The 23,406-nt window shown below is 38.7% G+C and overlaps 2 protein-coding genes and 1 long non-coding RNA gene across 3 annotated transcripts; all 3 read right to left on the minus strand.

Moving 5' to 3' along the window:
* Window positions 1–1,706: 1,706 nt before the first annotated feature.
* LOC109200077 (uncharacterized) lies at window positions 1,707–2,599 on the minus strand. The gene is made up of 3 exons (XR_002060288.2): window positions 2,551–2,599; window positions 2,118–2,378; window positions 1,707–1,876 (listed from the first exon to the last, which is right to left on the minus strand). It is a non-coding gene; the product is annotated as an uncharacterized LOC109200077 (long non-coding RNA).
* A 201-nt stretch (window positions 2,600–2,800) lies between these two features.
* LOC112844595 (putative high affinity immunoglobulin gamma Fc receptor IC) lies at window positions 2,801–12,852 on the minus strand (the record flags this gene model as incomplete). The annotated part of the gene is made up of 3 exons (XM_025904223.1): window positions 2,801–2,850; window positions 10,739–11,005; window positions 12,648–12,852. Coding segments are annotated over 3 exons (522 nt in total), but the record flags the coding sequence as incomplete, so codon positions are not given.
* A 27-nt stretch (window positions 12,853–12,879) lies between these two features.
* LOC112844593 (Fc receptor-like protein 5) lies at window positions 12,880–22,322 on the minus strand (the record flags this gene model as incomplete). The annotated part of the gene is made up of 9 exons (XM_025904221.1): window positions 22,288–22,322; window positions 22,094–22,184; window positions 21,616–21,648; window positions 21,004–21,243; window positions 18,929–19,195; window positions 18,528–18,806; window positions 14,918–15,184; window positions 13,053–13,325; window positions 12,880–12,908 (listed from the first exon to the last, which is right to left on the minus strand). Coding segments are annotated over exons 2-9 (1,425 nt in total), but the record flags the coding sequence as incomplete, so codon positions are not given.
* Window positions 22,323–23,406: the final 1,084 nt, after the last annotated feature.

Raw genomic sequence — 23,406 nt, forward strand, 5'->3', positions numbered from 1 at the left:
TTCATCCCCTCCGTAACCTCATTATGTTTCCCTTGCATGTGACTTTGTGAATTATGGTTTCGGGTTTTGTTTAATATTAGTTTTCCCCAGTTTAGGTATATGTTTAGTTCTGCCCTCGCCTTTGTTATTTATTGTTCACTGCAAATAAACTCACTCACATCACCGCCGCTGTCTGCAACTTGGGTCCTCCTTAACTTCACCACACGACTGCTGCCCAAACCGTGACAGTATCTGTACATTGGTTACACTCTGGACTCATGCACAACGCTAATCAGCTGTAACATGTTATCTGACACACAAAAACAACAACACACTTTATTTATATCAACTTTTATTAACAAAGTTACAAAGTGCTTCACAGAAAGACATTCATAATGTGTTAAAATCAGAGAAATAGCTAAAAAGATAGACAGATCTACAGTACATTAAAGTCCATTACAATTATTATCTAATGGGAGAGAAACAAGCGAAACACACTGAGCGATTCTTTCTGAAGGACACATAAACTCTGTCAGGATCATTGCTTCGAATTCAAAATCTTCTCCTTTTCACTCAAAGTCACTTCGAGTTTTTAAGAGACATTAAAGAGAAAAAGAGAAAAACAGCTAAAGAGCTGCTGTTAGGATTTTAGAGCTGTGGCTGAATTTGGATTGACATTATTGTAGTCAGAGCTCTCCTCTGGGTCACCACGTTGCCCTGTTGAGGTGATCAAATGAAGGCATTTACAAACAAACTCCCTCTGTTTTGTCCACAAATGCATTTATTATCATTGAGAATAATTACCAATGTATATTTTGCATTTCAAATCTCACATTTTGTGCACTCACTTGTCTTGTTAATGACTTTGAGCTGAATCACAGATGTGACATTGGTGTAATCACCTTCTGCTGGACCTGAAATAATAATCTGATTGACTTTAATGTTAAACACAGTTATTGTATAATCATCCAGCTTCCACAAGCTCTATATAAATGAAAGTGTAAACTTTACCATTTTCAGTGTTTTCCCATCTTCTGACTGTCTCATAGACACAACGATCACCTGCAGGTCAGAGAAAATCAGTCACCTCATGTCTGTGATACTAATTTAAACACAAATATTCTTGCAAATAACATTTATATTAAAAGCTGCAGCAGATGTAATAAGTACAGTCTTGTTGCAAATAGCATCAGAATATTTAAAACTACATGAAAAACTAACCATGAAGAAGAGAGGAGTACACTTGCTGCTGATCTTCATCCTGACTGAGCGTCTGCTCATTAACAGCACCTTTATTAGAATATAAAATGTGACTTGCTTGATTGCTTTTATATGGACCTCATGATGCATTTGTGTGTGTGAGTGTTTGTAGTAAATAAAGGAAAAGGTCTCACCATTGGTTCTTCTGCAGTGATACAACAAGAGCAGGAGAATAATAATGAGAGAGACTCCACAAACCAGTCCAACAATCAACCACACAGGAGATGAAGAGCTGTCAGCTCCTGACACAGTTACTGTGACAAGAAAGATATTATTGATAAACTTATTTATTTTCATAAAAGTCTCAGAAAATAGAGCCAGTTGACTTCAAATCTTAAAATAAAAAAATCATTTACAAAAATGCATCAGATGTTTTGATCCTGCTCACCTTTAACTGACATCCAGCTCTGTGCTGACTCTCTTCCTGAGTACTGACACTTGTAGAAACCTTCATCAGACTTTGACACTGCAGAGATCTTCAGCTCCCCTCGGGTATCATTTTGAATAAGTTTGTCATTGTGATAGAAAAACACATTGGAAAGTATTTTTTGTGTTCTCAAACTGCAGCTCAGACTAACAGAAGCTCCCTCAGTCACAGGATGAACAGGACTCACCAGGATAGGACCATTACCATCATCTGTGAAACAATCACACACAATTGTTTCAGTCACATCAGCTGCTGCACACTTTTAGAAAAGCTGACAAACAATAATAAGAACAGATTGTACAAATGTTTTTCATCATGAAGATCTGATCTTGTGTATTTAAAAACTGCTGTTTCTCCAGATAAAATTTCTTCACATACAGCAAAGCTGGGACAAATGTTCACGTGACATTTAAATCATTCAAATCCAAGAAGTAAATGTATAATAACATACTCTGTACAGTGATGTTGACTGCACTGCTGAACTCTCCTGATCCAGACTCACACCAGTACACTGCAGTATCTGACTTTGATGTGTTGATGTTACATGTGGATCCAGTCATTCTCCTACAGTCAGAGTACAGTCGGCCGTCCTCAGAGAACTTCCTTACTCTCCACTCAGTGAAGTTTCCCTCACAGGTCAGTGAGACAGAGTCAGAGGTGAAGTGTTGCACTCTGTCAGGACTCACTGTGAGAGACGCTGCTGAATGAACATCTGGAAACAACATGCAGTGAAGAGACAAAGCTCACAGATGTTAGGATTCAAAATATCACAGTGAAAATATACATATGACTTTTGTGTGGTTCACAGGAGTCCTGCTGGTTATGCAGCCAGATTTACAGACGTTCAAATCATCAACATGAAGATTAAAATTCCTCAATCTGACCTGCAGACCAGACAAACTTTGGTTGACTGTGATCAGTGTGATACTCTGGGTCTCCTCTTCCAGCTCTGCACACATATCCTGCTGTGTGTGTCTGTCCATGAATGATGTAGGAGTCCTGTGCAGTCCCACTGCCATCAGGTAGCAGCTCATAACTGGAGGATTTCTCTGATAGATCAGGAACAGCTTTATACCAGTAGAAGCTCCATCCTGCAGACGGATGTTCAACCTCACAGTTCAGAGTTACTGAGGCTCCAGGACTCAGCCATGATGGAGACACAGTGAGGACAGGACGGGGTTTATCTGTTCAACAAAGATTTTCTCTCAATGTTTCGTCTCTTAACTCTGAATTCAATGTCACTAAAATGTTGACTCACAAATATTTATGATGAACTTTAAGAGTGAGACTATCTAAACATGTCAAATATCTCAACATGTACTAATAAAAACACATTTTTACAAACTGTTTCTATTTCCAGCTTAAATGAACTATGACTCTACTTACTGTCAGAAACTGTCAGTGTGACTGAATCACTCCACTCTGTTGTTTTATGCTGTGAACTTTTCATTCTGCCCTTACAGCGATAGTTTCCACTGTTGGATGATGAAGCAGATCTAATCCTGTATTCATTTTGATTTGGAGCTTTTATCATGCTGTTTGTTTCCCCACTCATAATCCCACTCAGTGTCTCCTTTCAGTCTTATTTGACACAGTCCAGTTCAAGAATTGCTCAACATCATAATGCCAAACAGGTTTAAGAAATATGATGCTGTTGTGTCTTCATCTAAATGCTGAGTCGTGAATTTATTTTGCATTGTTCTTTAAACCCAAAATCAAAACTTCACTTATTCCCTGTTGTACTCTGTGTAGTAAAATGGGTTTCCTCTTCTTCCTCTGCACGAAGGAAGAGACTTTCCTGTGAGACACTGTTTTGTCAACTCGCGTTGAAAACTGCAAGGCTTAAAAGATTTCAAGTCTCATTACCAGTAATTCTATCATGACTCACAAAGATCACTTGTAACAGTGTGAGCTCCAATGTGGATTTTTTTAAATATTTAATTCACTGTTTTAGGAATATACAGTGGCTTGCAAAAGTTTTCGGCCCCCTTGAACTTTTCCACATTTTGTCACATTACAGCCACAAACATGAATCAATTTTATTGGAATTCCACGTGAAAGACCAATACAAAGTGGTGTACACGTGAGAAGTGGAACGAAAATCATACATGATTCCAAACATTTTTTACAAATAAATAACTGCAAAGTGGGTGTGCATAATTATTCAGCCCCCTGAGTCAATACTTTGTAGAACCACCTTTTGCTGCAGTTACAGCTGCCAGTCTTTTAGGGTATGTCTCTACCAGCTTTGCACATCTAGAGACTGAAATCTTTGCCCATTCTTCTTTGCAAAACAGCTCCAGCTCAGTCAGATTAGATGGACAGCGTTTGTGAACAGCAGTTTTCAGATCTTGCCACAGATTCTCGATTGGATTTAGATCTGGACTTTGACTGGGCCATTCTAACACATGGATATGTTTTGTTTTAAACCATTCCATTGTTGCCCTGGCTTTATGTTTAGGGTCGTTGTCCTGCTGGAAGATGAACCTCTGCCCCAGTCTCAAGTCTTTTGCAGACTCCAAGAGGTTTTCTTCCAAGATTGCCCTGTATTTGGCTCCATCCATCTTCCCATCAACTCTGACCAGCTTCCCTGTCCCTGCTGAAGAGAATCACCCCCAGAGCATGATGCTGCCACCACCATATTTGACAGTGGGGATGGTGTGTTCAGAGTGATGTGCAGTGGTAGTTTTCCACCACACATAGCGTTTTGAATTTTGGCCAAAAAGTTCCATTTTGGTCTCATCTGACCAGAGCACCTTCTTCCACATGTTTGCTGTGTCCCCCACATGGCTTGTGGCAAACTGCAAACGGGACTTCTTATGGTTTTCTGTTAACAATGGCTTTCTTCTTGCCATTCTTCCATAAAGGCCAACTTTGTGCAGTGCACGACTAATAGTTGTCCTATGGACAGATTCCCCACCTGAGCTGTAGATCTCTGCAGCTCGTCCAGAGTCACCATGGGCCTCTTGGCTGCATTTCTGATCCGCGCTCTCCTTGTTCGGCCTGTGAGTTTAGGTGGACGGCCTTGTCTTGGTAGGTTTACAGTTGTGCCATACTCCTTCCATTTCTGAATGATGGCTTGAACAGTGCTCCGTGGGATGTTCAAGGCTTGGGAAATCTTTTTGTAGCCTAAGCCTGCTTTAAATTTCTCAATAACTTTATCTCTGACCTGTCTGGTGTGTTCTTTGGACTTCATGGTGTTCTTGCTCCCAATATTCTCTGAGACAACCTCTGAGGCCATCACAGAGCAGCTGTATTTGTACTGACATTAGATTACACACAGGTGGACTCTATTTAGTCATTAGCACTCATCAGGCAATGTCTATGGGCAACTGACTGCACTCAGACCAAAGGGGGCTGAATAATTATGCACGCCCCACTTTTCAGTTATTTATTTGTAAAAAATGTTTGGAATCATGTATGATTTCTGTTCCACTTCTCATGTGTACACCACTTTGTATTGGTCTTTGTTGAAAGATTTTATTATGTTTATGTTTAGAAGTACACTTTGTTTAAGCTTTTCTAGATGTGTTTGCTCTTCTTTATTAGAGAAGTTACGTTGTGCAAGCTTTGTGTGCATTCCAGAGCTCTCTGACTTTCACACACACATCCTGGGAGCATGAGAGAGGTTGTACCTTCTCTTACTGATTTATGGTATAGGAGGACACCTACTCTGTATCTGTTTTAGTCTAAGAGCCTTTTGTTTAGATGGACCGCTAGACTCCTGGCACCAGCTTTGGGGAGTCTTCACGGGGTCATATCTCGACCACACACACACACACACACACACACAAGGTATACGTCATATGTTAATGAACCTATGCATATTCATGTAACCACAATAAAAGAGCAGTGTTACGGGAGAGCGGACGAGAGCGACTGAGGTCAAGCGAAGGAACAGCGCCTGTCCAGTTCTCTCCCGTGCACGTTAATTTGTAAAACCTGTCTGAGTGTCATTTATTCCAATCTGAGTTGCATTACAGGAAAACTCCTTACAGTCTTTCACGTGGAATTCCAATAAAATTGATTCATGTTTGTGGCAGTAATGTGGCAAAATGTGGAAAAGTTCAAGGGGGCCGAATACTTTTGCAAGCCACTGTATTTGTTATATTGATAGTAAATATTATATTTGAAGTGTGAAATAATATACTGATCTGACTCTAAAAGAAGCAGATGTTCTACTGCTAAGAAATGAACACTTTCTAATCCTAATCAACATTTGTGGATTTGTCTGGATGTAAAGCTTGTTTTGACTGTAGGACACTGGGGTACCCACAGAGGCCGTCACAAACTTGGAGAGAACAGTCCATTCAAATCCAGGACCAACTTGCTGCGAGGTGACAGTCTTTACCACCACTGTCATTGTTTGATCATTCATTCATTTGAATTTTTATTGTGATACACACTATTACTATTATTAATAATAATCTAAATTGAGAAAAAAACAAATGATAATAATATAGGCAGCCAGTGTTGGTCAAGTTACTTGAATAGACCTTTCAGCCCAATTCTACTTTTTATGCATCTATCATATAAAATTGAATCAAATGGAAAGCCTCTTTCTACAATTTATGCACATTGCATTAAGCAAAATTAAATTATATGCAACCATATTCCAGCATATTAAATAAAATATTGTTTTTTTGTTTACACTCACTCTTTCAAATAGATGCAAGTAAAACACAGCAAAAAATAATTAAAATCAAATATTCAGTGGCACTAAGTCCTGTCCCTTATAAATCTATTTTCACTTGTTTAGCAGGAGTGGGGAGGTTTGCCCGGTGCTGCAGCGGTCATGTCAGTGGGAGGATCCGGGTGTTTCTCTATGAACTTCACATTCCCGTGGCAGCGTGCTAGGTGCTTGCTCAGATTTTAAGTTTAATTTTCTGCTGTAGAAAGAAGTTTTCTTCTCACGCAGTGTACAGCGGACTGTCACTTTTCATTGAATAAAACTTAAAGTAATGTAAGTACGTCCACGTTTTAAACACTGCATGCAGTGGTAGTGACATGGGCAGTTGCCCAGGGCGGCATTGTGGTGGGGGCGGCATCATGGGCATCAGCAAAAAAAAGTTGCTCGCACCCATGCTGCCCTGACATCATGCCAGCGCATTTTGGGGATTGCATGGGCATCGCATTGCATGAGGAGTAAGGGCGCGCTCCATTTACAAGGTTCACCTGTTGCTTGCTGCACAGGGAGGAGAGGGGTGGGATGGCTGGGGATTCTCTGGCTGGCTGGAGCGGCACCTAATAACCAGCTCCGCGAATAAAACAAAATAAATAAAAACAAACGAACAAACTAGGGTTGTCAACGTTAACGCCGTCATCACCATTAACACAATTAAAAATTTTAATGCAATTAATCCATCTGGAGCGCAGATGGGTTGATTGTGCGCCTGCTTGCTGCTGATGCTGTGCTGAAGTCTCACACACAACCTGTCGAAAGGGGAGGGGGCGGGCTCCTTCCAAATAGAGCACATTTCAGTCATAATGGTGTCAGTCCAAGCCCATTATGTAATAATCATTTTTCCTGGGTTGTGTGAAATCCCAGAAAAGAGGGACCCAGGGCACCAAACAGGCCAGGACCGCCCCTGGCTGCATGGTCATACTCTCTCCCACGCTCCATATTATCTATTGTTGATCTACACATGTCTGTTGCTGCCATGGTCGTTGCATGCACTTATGTCTTTACGTCTTATGTCTTTTTCAACTTTGAAGGAAAAAATTGATCATTTGAGAAGCTCTAATATGCTGCATGACATTCCTCCTTCTCATGAAGAACATGTAGTTGGCCTTAAAGGTAATGTTCTTTCAAATCATATCTATCTGAGAGATTGTTCTTCGTCACCATGGGGAAATATTCTTCCTCTTCTGCCCCTTTTTACTGTGGTGTGCCTCAGGGGTCTTTGTTACGTCCTACGTTGTTGTCCTTGTACATGCTGCCCTTGGGACTCATTTTCAAAAAAACATAACATCTCCTTCCACTGCTACGCAGATGACATCCAAATCTACTTCCCTCTGAATCTGGATGCCCCGTTTTCATTCCTGCCTTTGTTTGACTGTCTGCGGGATATTAAAGACTGGCTATCCCATAACTCTCTTACCTTAAATGAAAACAAAATGAAAATTATTGTTTTTCATAGCCACATTCCCCTGGGCCAGCTAACTGATACACTGGGGTCTTTTGCCAGCCATCTCTCTCATTCCGTTAGAAACCTCGAGGTGCTCCTGGATAGCTCCTTCAAATTAGACAAGCAAGGATTTTAAAATCCTTTTTTTCACTTTTAAAATTTTAAATAAACTGGCTCCTAGTTACTTTACCAATCTCCTTGACCTGTGTGCTGATAGTGTTAATGCAGCTGTCCCTTTAATAGTTTAATAGACACCTGGAGACATCGCAGGATGTAGGAAGTGGAAGGAAGCAGGAAGTAGTAAGGTTTATTGAAGTTTACACATGGCTAAGTGACTGCTAGGAATCCACATGCATCTGCCCCCAATCCTTCATCTTTTGGAGCATCGTCTGTATGTATATTGTTTATTTGATACTCACCTGTAGTTCCTGTAGTATTTTGTGACATGAGGGAAGTTTAATGTGTAACTTTGATAAGTTGTTGAAACCACATGTTTAGAGTGCGGCTATGCTTATTCTCGCAGCTAAAGTGCTACGCTATGTTGATTTAGATTATTGTAGATTGTTGGTACAGTGTATATGGAAGATTTAAAGAATATACTTTGTGATTGTAATTGTGTTATGTTTGTTTCAGTTTCACACTTTCTACATCATTAAACCTGTGGACAAAGAGTAATGGTCTCCAGAGTCTTGATGGAAGAAAAGGGTTAAACCTTGCTGCCTGTTCCTCTTCTGCGCAGTGTGAAGAGGGAAAGGCAGTACAACCTGTATAACCCCAAGAGAGCACTAAGGTCTTCTAGTCAACTGCTTTTAGTGCAACCAAGGTCTCGTTTAAAAGCCAGAGGTGACCGTGCCTTTGCTATTGCTACCACACTGTCACGGTTCTGGGTCAGTTTGACCCAGTATTTTGAGTTGTCATGTTTTGGTTTGATTTTATATTTGGTATTGTATTCTGATTCTTGTTCTTTCTTGACTATTATTAGAATTCTATGTTTCTGTTTATTCGTGTTTAAGGATTTGTTCTTTGGTTGGTCTCATGTTTACTATAGTTTGAGTTCCATGTGTCATATTCTTCCGGTCTCTCTCAGTGTCAAGTTTGCATTTTTGTGAATTGTTTCTTATTTCCTGTTTTACTTTGAAGGATCATGTTCATGTCTCATGTCAGTGTGTTCAGTTTTACTTCTCCCCTGTCTCGTTAGCCTAATTTCTCCCAGCTGTGTCTCCCTCCTGTTGCCCATTCCCTGATTACTCCCTGTGTATATAAGCCCCGTGTTTTCCTGTGCTCTCTGTCGCGTCGTACCCTCAACATGCTGTGTGTTTTGTCTCATGCTCCTGTTTAGTTTTTCCTCTTCCAGTAGTGATGGCCAAATGAAGCTTACTGAAGCTTGTATTGAAAAATGGTTCATTACTCGAAGCTTTTCAACACAGTCCTCTCTGGTGACATCTGATGGCCAAAAAATATGAAGAGCAGCTTCAATCCACAAAATAAAACCAACTGCTTCATAATGATTGCTCACTCTACAGAGCGGAATTCTGTCTGATATTGGGCTGCTGTTGTGTTGCTTTGAACGCGTATTTTTTGGTGTTAAAAATGTAGTTTATGTGTTTAATAAATAATTTTGACCAGTAAACTTTCCTTGTTTGAACATGCACCATTGTGTGGTCTTTCTTTGCTTGTGACTTCTTGATGTTGGTAAATACAATAATTGAAAAATACCACATTACATATAACATACATATAATAATGCACATTATGGAGTATGCTTCTGCTGTGAGGTCCTGCCTCCATGTACTTATGCAATTAATCTCTAGATGGGTATATTTATAAATAATATTATATTAGGGAAATTTTCCTATACATATTTTTGACCTGGGGGTAGAATTGATTATGAAATGGAAAGGGAAATGCTTATGAACTTTCAAATTAAAACCATGATGCATTTAAGGTAACCCTTTTTCATTTTTATTTAAGAAGAGAATTAGTTCCACTGTGCGATGGCCGAACCTGTTCCTTTTCGTGGAGATAATTTCTCCTGCCTTAAGGAAAATCCCTTCACATGGCACAGAAGAGGCTGGAGTGCAGAGAAACTGGTAGAGATGCAGTTATGGCTCCACAAACTATCAGCTAAAGAGAATAAATAAATTAAATTGCTGCACATTTTGTAGACTAACATTTTAAGATTATTTTTTAAAATAAAATATATCTTTGTATAACATTAAATGTTACGGGTCAAATGGAAGTTTTTCTAAAGTTATTTAATGATATTTATATTATGAAAAGCAGATTTTTGACATTTTAAGTTTTTCCCGTTTTCAGATGAAATAAACACGCACAAAACAAAAGCAAACAGCCAGAACACAAAGCTGGAAAACCCACCGATCAGAATCAACTCAAAATACTCCCACACAACAGAATCAAATCTCTCAGTGGAATGATCAGTGGTTCGCTATCTGTCACCATCAAAACACTCCACAAATCCCGCAAATGATTCACTTCCTACCATTTGAATCAGGTACCGAAGCAGTTACGTGCGTAATGAAGCTTCGGACGTCACTGGTCACGTGACTTTTGCCAAACGAAGCAAGCCTCGACACAGTGCTTCTGAACCAGTGTGTTGTTTTTTTCGACACACGCTCCGGAGCGTCAGCTTCAAGCGGGCCATCACTATCTTCCAGTGTTTCAGTCCTTAGTTGCTCTGACCAGAGTTTTGTTTTGTTTTTTGGTCAGCTTAATTTATTAAGAGGTTTTTTCCCAGCAATAAAGCTGTGCTTTAAGTTTAAAGTCCTGTCTCCAAGAGTCCTGCCTTTTGGGTCCTTGGCATATGAAAGCTGAGCAGCACTACGATAGCTAGAAAGCTGTATTAAAGAGTCGTTTTTTTGTGTGTTTGGGTTTTTTTTGTTGTTTTTTTTTTTTACTGATTATAGATGAAACATCTCCAACTTACATGATACAGTCAGTGTGATGATATCACTCCACTCTGAGAAGAAATAGTCCCTTCTGCCCCGGCAGCTGTATCCTCCACTGTCAGACTCAGTAGCTCTGATGATTCTGTATTCATTGGATGTTGGAGGTGTGTTTAACTTGGCTGCTCTCCATTCATACGTCCACTGAGCTCCTTCACCTCCCTGAATCTCACATCTGACAGTGACTGTCTCACCGCTGTATATCTGAGTCCAGGATGGCTGCAGGGTCACAGTGGGCTTACTGGGAACTGTTCACAGGAAAATTTATAAAAGAGAAGCATGAAATCATCAGAGAAATATTAAGAATATATATTTCATAATAATGGTAAATTTGTTGATTTCTACTTAGGAATGGACCTGCACAAAACGAAAAAGATAATTTTGTGTTCATTTAACAGATGGAGAAAAACAGTGAGGCTGTGAGGAGTGATTGACTGTATGACTGCCTTTTCTGGTCTCACTATGACCGTGGGTTTATCTAAACCAGTCATTCTCAAACTGTGGGCTCCTTCTAGCGATACACAGGAAGTCTCCAAAAAATATTTTAAAGATTAAATAATATACCATGTTCTGACTGGGGGATTTCTGAAAAATTAAACGTACAGTCTGCTATCACTTCAGACATAAATGACGACAGAAAAGTAAAGAGGAGTGACGTTTGTAGGGTTACTGAAGTTGAGCTACCTGGTATATAATGTTGTGCTAATCCATCCACAATACGTGGTTAGTCATTAACATACTGCTGCATGGGCTGGACTGTAGTTCGTAAGGTTTTAAAAACAGCTTTAAAACATGCTGCTGAAGAATAGTGGTAATAAAAACCGAGAGAGGCCTACAGTAATCACTGACTGTTTTAAGGGGCTTGTTCAGATTAAATAGAACAAGATACAAAGCAGTAAAACCTGTTTAAAAACACTACAGCCTTAATAAACGCAGAGTAGTTTTGCCACCGAAGCAGGGTTCTTATTTGATCACTTTAAGACCGGATATCCCACCTGCTGTGAATGTTTTTAATGCAGTACAGTTGTTATAATTATAGCTTGTAACATCTTGTTTATGACAGTAAAAATAAATGACATTCATATAAGAAATAAAATTGTCTTGTGTAAACTGTATATTGTGTTAAATAGGCCTATACTACTGTCATTTTTAATAGAAATGAGTAATTACTCTCCAAGTGACAGATCACATTGTGTTACAAAATCAAACTCGCTCTGATTTATTATTCATTGAAAGACAAATATCAGATAAAACAGTTTTGAATTTCTTATCATCTCTGTTTGCCTTTTCATTAATATTTTAATAGTTTCATGCACTGAACAACATCTTTGATTTCTTTTGGAGTGTTATCATGAATTTGTAAAATGTTATTTGGCCATTGTTGCAGGTCTATGAATTATTTAAAATGGAAATAATAAATCACTGTAAATAACTTTCAGTCAGTTTGAATGTGGGAACCTTGTCACTGATGACTGACAATCAGTGTTTGGTGAAAGGCTTTTTATCTTCTTTTTCCCAAACAATCACAGGGTTTTTGAATAAGTTTTCAATAGTAGTAAAAAAAATACAAAAATAGTACTATTAATAGTTCTATTTTATTATATTACTATTAAAATAGTACTATTTAATAGTATTAAAATGACTTTATAAACCGTGATGATGACAAATAGTCTGGGTGTAAGAATGATAAACCTCTCCCACTCCAACAGAAATAAACGATACCATTCAGTGTACTGTAACTATTAAAATATGATTTTCTGATTTTCACAGAAATAAATAGTCTCCAATAAAATGATCTACATTAAAGTCTGTGGTTGAGGTTATAAATCAGCTGATGTAAATGTAAACATGAAAACATTAAATGTCAGCATGAATCATGGTCCAACTCACATGAAACTGTCAGTCTGAAGGCATCACTCCATCCTGTTAAGAGATAGTCACTGCTACCCCGACATCTGTAGTCTCCACTGTGGGACACTGAAACTCTGCTGATCCTGTATTCACTGGATGTTGGAGGGCTGTTTGTGTTGGGTGCTGTCCATTCATATTTCCACACCTTTCCTTCACCTCCCTGAATCTCACATCTGAGAGTGATTGTCTCACCAGTGAATATCTGAGACCAGCTGTGCTGCAGTTTCACAGCAGCCAAAACTGTTCAACAAACAAATAAATACAAATATTTAAATAAATAAATTAAGAGGAAACACAAAACACATAAAGAAATCATAGTTATAAGTGTTACTTTAATTCAATTATAGATTTCAGTTTTATGTCACAACAAAATTTCACCCTCACCTTGTTTCTGAACTGTAACTGGAGCACTGTCCTCTGTGGAGAAAACTGGATCTCCTCTCCCTCCTCTGCAGTAATAGATGCCTCCTTCTGAAATACTGATAGTGTGCTCTGATGTTCCAGCTCCTATTTTCTGAGCTCCAGAAAACTGTGAATCACGTCTGAACCAGTCAAACTTCCAGCCAGCAGAGCCCTCCACAGAGCAGCTCAGTGTCACACTGCCCCCTGCTGGTATGATTGAACTGTGTGCTGTCAGTGTGGCTCTGGGTTTACTTGCTGTTGTAGTTACAGGAAAGACAAACATCAGACTGTCAGTTGCTTCAGGAAAAACTTTGTTACAATAAATAAAGATTTTAAAGAGAAAGTAAAAAATTCAAGAATCATTTTAGAAATATGCAATTTGTTGTTTTTTTCAGTAAGTGCTTAATAGTAATGATCACACTTTACACATTCACTCAGTCATTTAGCTTCTAGCACCAAACAGAAAATATTTACCTGCATGTGACACATTAGACTGTCTTCATGCACAACTACACTACAGATTCCCTCTGATTTATTCTTCATCTATTCAAAGACAAATGTTACAAATACAAAGTACTTTATCCATGTTTAATCCATGGTCAGTCTGTTTGTGTCCGCTCTACATTTCCCTTTAATAATAGTCTAAAGTCACACTACACTGAATGGTGTCTGTTATTGTTCGAGCACCGTGACCATCGCTGACATGGTTCCAACATCAAGTTCAGGTAGTTTTCTATGATCTTAAATTTAATTTTGAATAATGTAAACACCTTATTTACAGAGGAAAATTCAACAATCAGAGAGGCTGACAGACTCCAATGAAGTCTCCAATAAAATAAAACCACACAGGAGTCCTTTGAGTTTAATTCAGCTAAAGATGGAGTCTGTGTTCCTCATGAGACCAAACTTGCCAAAATGTGAACAACCTGTGGAGGGTCTTGTTTAACGCTGCCACTGCCGCTTGTCTAACATCTGATTGGTTACCATGTAGAGTAAGTCAGCACAGATCAATACTAGAGAATCGACTGCGATGAACTGGTGGTACTGTGGACGTGGGGCAGCCAGGTATCCCAGAATGCATTTCAATTCACAAGCAGCAATTATAGTGCTATCGAGTATAAGTAAAGTTTTAAAATACCCAGTTTGTCTGTCACCAAGTGTACTTTTTTAATCCATGGTCAGTTTGTTTGAGTCTGTTTGCATAAGTGCTTCGATGTTAGCTTTGCTAACTGTTAGCTGACGGACTGTTCTGAGCTCTCGATGCCACAAAGCACGACTCCAGTCACACAGTTTAACACCCACACTGAGTGAACACTGGACATAATTCACTGAGGTTTTATCTGTGGGGTGATGTTTATTTCATTGATTTATTTAATGCTGATTAAATCAGTTTGACTCAGATTAAAGTTTCATAACTGCACAGTGTTACTGAAGTTTAATGTCTGACTGGAGCGCATGTTGAACTGAAACATTCACTTGCTTTTTCTTTGATATTCATAAATGTTATATATTTTTAACCAATCATTTTGAATTAAAACTAAAATTACAAATATTTTTATACAAGTAGAAAAGAAAGAATTTCCACCCTGAGAAGAAACGTCTGAACCAGCATGTTGATGCTGTTCATGGACACTGAAGACTGCAGCCTGTCCACAAATGGTTAAATTATCAGTTTTGTAATATAAACGCAAACTGTCTGTTATCATGTTTGAAAGTTTACTAGAAAAAAATAAATAAATTAACATCTGATTTGTGATTTTATTTAATAGGCAGATGACTAATTTTCCCAATTAAAGGTTAGATTAACACAATAAGTAATTTGAAATAATCTGGATGAAAGATCTTACATGATACAGTCAGTGTGATGATATCACTCCACTCTGAGAAGAAATAGTCCCTTCTGCCCCGGCAGCTGTATCCTCCACTGTCAGACTCAGTAGCTCTGATGATTCTGTGTTCATTGGATGTTGGAGGTGTGTTTAACTTGGCTGCTCTCCATTCATACGTCCACTGAGCTCCTTCACCTCCCTGAATCTCACATCTGACAGTGACTGTCTCACCGCTGTATATCTGAGTCCAGGATGGCTGCAGGGTCACAGTGGGCTTACTGGGAACTGTTCACAGAAAAATATCCAGTTAGAGACAAATAGAAACATGAAGTCATTTTGAAGCCTGATTTTCTTTTTGCTGATGTTCAGAGGAGAAAGATTTACTGCATCCTGGTGACATTTTGACTGTAAATGAAGCTGGATTGAAAAATCAGTGTTTACATTTATTTAATGTGTGGTACACGTGTGTGGTGGCCCACCGGTGTATCTGACTCACACAGCCTGTTCTCCACACACTCCACATTTATAAAGTGCTCTACAAATCCTAACATTACAGCTAACAGCTGCATTTTCCCTTTGAAGAACCACTGACTGCTACAGAGACAGGGAGTGAAGGTGGACAGTATATCCTTGTTTTTATGGCAACACATTTACCTTGAAAGTGGTACAACTGTGTATAATATGATTCACAATCATTAAGTAAGATTTACAAATGTGTGCAGTGATTTGTGTGCAACTTTTCAGGTCTCCAGTTCACACAAACTATTTTACAAATGTGTCGACACAAACCTGAGTAACTGCTGATCATTGAGGCACAAATTTTAAGGTCCGGATTGTTTTTCCAGATTTCTTTCTTTAAAATTCATCGTCCATAATTCAGAGATGATAATAAATATACTTAATACAATACAAGATGTAGAAGAAGAGGTTTTTTACCTTTTAAGAACTTTTTAACAAAAACATTAAAGAGGAGAAAAACAGCACAGGCCTGTGCAGGCCTACTTTAAATAAAGCATCATTGTGCAGGTCTGTTTGAGTTCACAATAAGTAAATAAAATGTAGCTGTGGTCCAATAATTGTAAAATAAGAAGAATAATCATGAAAACTATTTGTATGTAATTATGTCTTCAGTCCATTTCAATGAGCGATGATCTTCTGTGCTTTTTCATGCAGCCACGGGCAGCCCTGAGTATAAAATACAATTACATCAGCTCAGGGTCGAAAATATAAAGATATTTATTGCACAATAACAACATATCTGGTGATAATATAAAGGTCACAAAACCTTAAATACATGTGGACGAATCACCTGACACGCACAGATCACGTCTCGTGCCCACGTGGGGTTTTGAGTCTAATTTAACTGCAGCTTCACACAGATCCACAAATGTGAGCTGCTTTCAAGTCACAAATCATTGCTTGTTGATCATATCGTGCACATTTGTAACACTTTCAAGACAAATTTGTCTCCTTATGAAAGCAGACTGTGTCATGTTGACATGAGTGTCAGAATGGCAGGTTTATCTCCAGATCCACGGCTCTGACCCACGGAGACCTCTGGCTGATGCTCAGTGTTCTGAGTTTGGCTCGTAGCTGCTAACTAGCTTTCTGCTCTGGGTCAACTTATGGCAAAGTGCAGAGATGGAGAGAGGCGTGGGAAGGTTACAGCAGCACACTTTCTTCCTCTGGAGGCGGTGAACACAGTGAACAGCTGGATACTAACATCTGGCTCACAGCTGGGCCTGTCAGACTCTCTCTGGCTGCAGTAGCTGCTGCTATAAACACACTTTGCTTTTTCTCACTCTGTAAACTTCCTCCTGCAGATGGTGTATTTAGGGCTCTATGGCTTCATACATGTAGTCTTTCATGTCCACTTAAAGTCTGTTTAATGTGAAGAAGCATTTAGAAAGAGAGAGGCCAAAAATATTTAACACAAATATTTTAAAGACTAACAGCAGCTAATGAGCTATAAATATGCAGTTTTTCTAGTCTTTTCTGGAGTTGATGCCACAATGTTTATTTCTACATTTGTATGAAACACATGAGAAACTTAAATAACAGAAAGTTTAAAACTCACAAGTCTCCACAACTGTGACGTCACTGCTGTCCTCTGTGTAGTAAACTGGATCTCCTCTCCCTCCTCTGCAGTGGTACAGACCTCCTTGTGAGACACTAATAACTCTGTTTGCTTCATTTCCTCTCATGAGCTGAGCTTTAGAAGAGACTGAATCACGTCTGAACCAGTCAAACTTCCAGCCAGCAGAGCCCTCCACAGAGCAGCTCAGTGTCACACTGCCCCCTGCTGGTATGACTGAACTTTGTGCTGTCAGTGTGGCTCTGGGTTTACTTGCTGTTGTAGTTACAGGAAAAACAAACATCAGCTTCGGAAACAAACTTTGTTATATAACAATTATATCAATTTGTATTTTTTTTTTTTTTTAAATCCAGTACATGCTTAATAGCTCACAACCCTGGATAATGGGTTAAGATGGATGGATGGAGTTCAATAATAGATCTTAGGTTTCTCAGGTAGGTCGGTCCCTGATCTCAGTGTGATCATCACACTTGATGCAAACAGGCACCAACAGGACAAGAAAAAAAAGTTTATTCAAAGCAAATTTGATGAGAATCAACAACTGGCAGCAGCACATGAGGACAGCACAGGTATCTCAGCTAACTGTTAGCCAGCTAGAGAGCCAGGAGCTAACGCTGGATGTATATAACATGATGAAAACTTTATCAGAGTGAATCAAGAATCAGGTGAAACTGCTTTTATGCTCTGCCACCAAACTGTACTCCTAAATGCAGAGACAGGTGAACTATACACTGTTAGCTGATCTGAGAGCAGCTGTAAAAGTGGGACATCTGAGCTTCTACTGTTTACCTGTGTTTGTTTGTTTGTTTGTTATTGTTTTTAAATAAAGTGAGTGAAAAACAGCTGATTCAAAGAAAGAAACTGTTAAGAAGAATGAATGTCAACACATATTTACCCTCAAAGTCATAATACAATATAAAGAACTTAAAATGACAGCTTTCACTAAAATCTTCTAGCATTTATGTTGTTTCGTTAATTTTATACTTTTATTTCCTACAAACGAGACATTTTCAGAAATAAGTCTGAATGAGTCTGATTTTCTTTTGTAAACTGACTTTGTGGCAAACAATCAAATCAATGATTTTATTAGGAATATATTCAAAAACTAGAGTGTAAAAGCCATTTTTTTTCCTTTCTTGTATTAAACCCAGTCATGTGTCTGTGTTTATATTAATTGTAACAAACAGCAGTATTTGATGAGATCATAAGAATGATTTTTATTCTTTTTTTAATAAAAATTGTAGATTTGTTGTTTGTTGTTGAGGGAGTTTGAAGAATACTATATCTTTTCATCCTGTATCTTTATACCATTATTGTCCTCAGGTGATGGAGCAGCAGGTCAGCATTGGCGTCTCTATACCAGCTGAAAGTTCATGACACAAAGTGGTGACAAACTGTCTACAATGAGGCTACTATCAGCTGCAGCTCTTTGTCTGACTAACAATGGAACATGCTTTGTAGACCATTGAATTCATCCTGTGCTGACCATTATGACATTTGTCAAATGGAGATCACACAACAAACATGACTTACTTGATCCTGACAATGTGAAGGCTTCACTCCACTCTGTTGAAGAATATGAGTCATCTCTGCGTCGACTCTTACACATGTAGTCTCCACTGCTGGACTCAGAAACTCTGAATGTCACATCATTATTGTGTGTCCACTGTGTGGGTGTCCTGGGTCCTCTCCATTCATACTCCCACTCAGTGGTTTCACCTCCTTCCTGCACCTCACATGTCAGAGTGATCGTCTCACCTCTGAATATCTGAGGCCAGTTGGGTTGTTGTTTTACAACAACTTTATTGGAAACTGTTTACACATATTAACAGTTGAGATACAAATAGAAACATGAAATCAACACAGAAAACTTCACACTGTATGTTTGATAATCATGAGTGAATGTATATTTCAAACTAAATGACTGAACTCACAGGTTATCTCAATGGTGACATCATCACTTATATCAGTGTAGTAAACTGGGTTTCCTCTTGTTCCTCTGCAGCTGTAGATTCCTCCTTGAGATACTCTGATATCTCTGTTATGTTGATCTCTGATTTGACCTTCAGAGGTTGTTTGGGTTCGTCTGAACCACTCATATTTCCATCCATCAGAGCTCTGCACAGAGCAGGTCAGTGTCACACTGCCCCCTACTGGTATGATTGTTGTTCCTGCTGTCAGTGTGGGCCTGGGTTTATCTGCTGTTATGAAAAACAAGGAAACAAAATGTACACCTGATCCATTACAAAGATATCAACAGGTTTTAACTTCATTCAAATTCCAACAAATTAAAATCTACAAATTTCCTCATTTTAATAATTTTTTTCTCTGTAGTTTAAAATGCTTCACATTTTTGCTGATTTCTGTCTCAACATGGTGACAGAGCTGCAGTAATTCAGGTTGTAGATCTGTAAATAAACACAGTGTAAATGTTTGTCTAATCTCTTCTGCTTGTTGCTTTTCCTCAGTCGTGGTTTCTTAGCAGCTGTTTGACCATAAAGGCCTGATTCACACAGTCTCCTCTGAACAGTTGATGTAGAGACGTGTTTGCTACTGGAACTCTGTGTGACATTTATCTGGGCTCTAATCTGAGGTGCTGTTAACTTGTGATTTCTGAGGCTGGTGACTCGGATGAATTTATCCTCAGCAGCAGAGGTGACTCTTGGTCTTCCTTTCCTGGGGCGGTCCTCATGTGAGCCAGTTTCATTGTAGCGTTTGATGGTTTTGCAACTGCACTTGTGACACATTCAAAGTTTTAGCAGTTTGCTGGACTGACTGACCTTCAGCTCTTAAAGTAATGTTGGACTGTTGTTTCTCTTTACTTAACTGATTGGTTCTTGTCATTAAATGAATTCTAGCAGTTGTCAAATAGATCTGTCAGCTGTGTACCAACCTGACTTCTGCACAGCTGATGGTCCCAATTCCACAACTGAACCCTGACAAGGCACAGCTGTGAAGTGAAAACCATTTCAGGTAGTGATGGTGTGATGAAGCCCGGTGAATGTGTCGAATCTTTCTGGCCAATTGCTTCATTAAACAGCAGATCACACGAAGCCCCGTTTAACAGCTCATTTGGAAGTACTGACATCTGCTGGTCATTTAATGTACAGCAGCCCTGCTGTGACAATACGCACGGGCTACATACCAGTGGATATATAGACGTAATGATGTGTCACTTGCTGAATACCTGCATGAGGCCCTAGATAATATAAATATAGACACACACACACCTAACTAACCACTCTCTCTGAGATTGATTTAAGACTCATGTTATTATTGGGCAATAGCATGTCACAATGCTCCCTAACTGCTAATATTTTTTTCTTTTTTGGTGGCTTCTTAATGTGCTAATAATCTCCTTGCAAGCTGTGATCATCCTCAGAATCAGCTCAGATCCAGTTCATGTAAAAAACATCATGTCTGTGTCTTTTCAACTGCTCGAATCGCATAACAAGGCAGTGACATCATATCAGAGAAATGAGGCCTCGTTCACGTGATATTCTGAAAAAACTGATACAGGCCTCCACACAGGCTTCGTTTGGACACGCCCGCTTTACTCGACACAGACCTCAGTGCTTCAGTGTCAGACGTAACATCACTAATTTCAGGTGATACATCATGAAGCTCACTGAGAGAAGGCCAAGGGTTTGCAGCACTGTCAATAAGCAAAGGCTTCCTTCAGTAATCTAAAATATAAAACTTTTTTAGACTTATTTTCCCTTTGCTACATAATTGCATATATCTGGCTTCATATATTTGATGTCTTCAGTTTCAATCTACGATGTAAAAAGTAGTAAAAATAAAGAAAAAACATTAAATAAGAAGGTGTGTCCAAACTTTTGACTTGTAGTTTATGTTATAAAGTTGTTTTGTTTTTTTCATTTTTTTCATTCCAGATGTTTCACTGTTGTGATTACTGTGTACTTTTATCACCACATTTAAAACAGTTTGTCACTGATTTTGTTACTAAATGAAAACAATATTACTGAATGAAATGTGTCCAACTTACATGATACAGTCAGTGTGATGATGTCACTGCACACTGAAAGACTCATGGTGCAGCAGCTGTATCCTCCACTGTCAGACTCAGTAGCTCTGCTGATTCTGTATTCAGATGTTGACGGTCTGATTAACTTGTGTTCTCTCCATACAAACAGCGACTGACTTCCTTCACATCTGACAGTGACTGTCTCACCGCTGTGTATCTGAGGCCAGGATGGTTCGAGGATCACGGTGGGCTTATTGGGAACTGTTCACATAAAACATCAAGTTAGAGATTGATGGAAGCATAAAGTCATTTTGAAGCTGTCCTGATTTTTATTGCTGCTGTTAAGAGTCAAAAGATTTACTGCATCCTGGTGACATTTGGACTTGAAAATAATAAGATGTGAAACAAATTAAAGCAGTTAATTACTATTCTGAGCAAAACCACAGAGTGACTGCACAGAGCTGCAGGATATTAACTGACTCACTGTTAATAAACTGATTTTATATCTTAAATAAAACGATGCACAAACAGAGAAACAGAATGTGATTTAAAATGGTGCATGAAATATGAAATATGAGAGCAAAAAATACATATTATATAAATGTGAAGAAAAGAAAAAGAAACATTTCTCACCTTCAGCATTAACGTAGAAAAGAGTACCGAGCACTAAAGTAAAGATTAAACATCATCAGGATCAAACAGAAAATCAAACTCAAAATGAACAAAAGTGTTTTTTAAAGATTAATTTTTACATGACACAGTTACTGCTCATCAAAATATTTCTGTGCACATAAACTTTAATTTAGTAACAAGTTTGATACATAAAAAATTTTAAAATTATTGATAGCATAAAATACTATTAATATATGAACTTGTACACAGTGGCAATGAGTGAAGTGCAACAAGCAGCGATGTATCCAACACGATACTCCAGACTAAACTGAACCAAGGAACCAGCCAACATTTGTCTGTAACTATCAGAAACATCACAAATATGCTTTGTTCAAACTCTCAGATAAACACTTCAAACCAGTGATACACTCTAATTCTCACACATGAGAAACACTTTCATTAATCAGTGCCATTCAAACAATGTCACAAATGTACTTACACAATAAGCCCGTCATGCAGAGCAAAGAGTGCCCCATCCTCACATCCAGCCCTGCTGCACTCTGATCCTCAGCTGATCTCAAACACTTTGACTTTACATCAATAATAAAAAGAGAAGCTGCATTTAATACAGATAAGACCAGAGTGTTTCTTCTGACTGTGGCCTCTCTGTGCTTCCTTTCCTTTTATACAAACCTCAAACAGCTCCTGTAGCTTTGACCACAGCAGTTGTGTGACATGTTCACATTTCCTGTCCACTGCAAACATGCAGGCTTGCTTCTTGTGTTTTCTTCTTACCTTCTGTTGTTTCAGGTCAGGTGACATATTTTACCAGCTCATAATTATGTTTTGACTTTTATGTGATTTGTGCAGTGCGCTGTGGATCATCATAATGTTGGAATATTTTATCTTGAGTCATCTTATCAACCAATGTTTCTGAACATCCACAGACATTTATTGTGTGATACATGAATGCTGTCTTCCCAAAATGTGTTGTTCTCAGTTTCTGGCCACCACACTCACTCACTCTCCATGTCACAGTCTGGCGAGGGCAGACTGTATGAATTGACGAGAAGAACCCAAAATGCAGACTCCAAGGAACAGGGAACAAAACAGGAATGTTAACAAAAAGCGAGCCGTTTAATGAGGCTGGTAAAAGGTACAAACAAAAGGCAAGGCAAACCTAAACTAGGAAATCTAAACAAACAATACAAAAAAAACCTGGACATAAAACCTAGAAACCTGGTATAAAGAACATGGCGTGAACAACAGACAACCTGACAAGGAATGAACAGAAACACACAGACTAAATACACACAAGGGTGATTAGGGGAAGTGGAAACAGATGGGGAAACAGCTGACACTGGTCTGACATAAGGAGACAAAGGAAGCAAAGCTGACTACACTGACATCGGACACAGACCTTCAAAATAAAACAGGAAACATGAGACGCAGACAAGACAATATAACCTTGACAACATAAGACACGCAGCAGGAAACACATTAAGGGCAAAAGGAGACTAAAACACAGGGGTAGAAGACACAAGGGGAATCTAAATAAACAAATGAACTTGGATAACCTAATGAACTTAAAAATAAACCATAAACATCAAAATAAACTAAAACTCAAAACGCTGGGTCAACAGACCCAGGAACGTGACTCTCCAGGATTATGCACAGTCAATGATCTCAAAATATTTATTTGGTTTCATCTGCCTCCAATATCATATCAAATATCACTCATTTAAAGGTGCCAGTGTTCAAATTTTGAACAGACAAGTATGATAGTTTGAAAGAGGAGTGAAAGAGGCCATC

The sequence above is a fragment of the Oreochromis niloticus genome, unplaced genomic scaffold (genome assembly GCF_001858045.2).
Source record: "Oreochromis niloticus isolate F11D_XX unplaced genomic scaffold, O_niloticus_UMD_NMBU tig00000402_pilon, whole genome shotgun sequence".
Lineage (NCBI taxonomy): Eukaryota > Metazoa > Chordata > Actinopteri > Cichliformes > Cichlidae > Oreochromis > Oreochromis niloticus.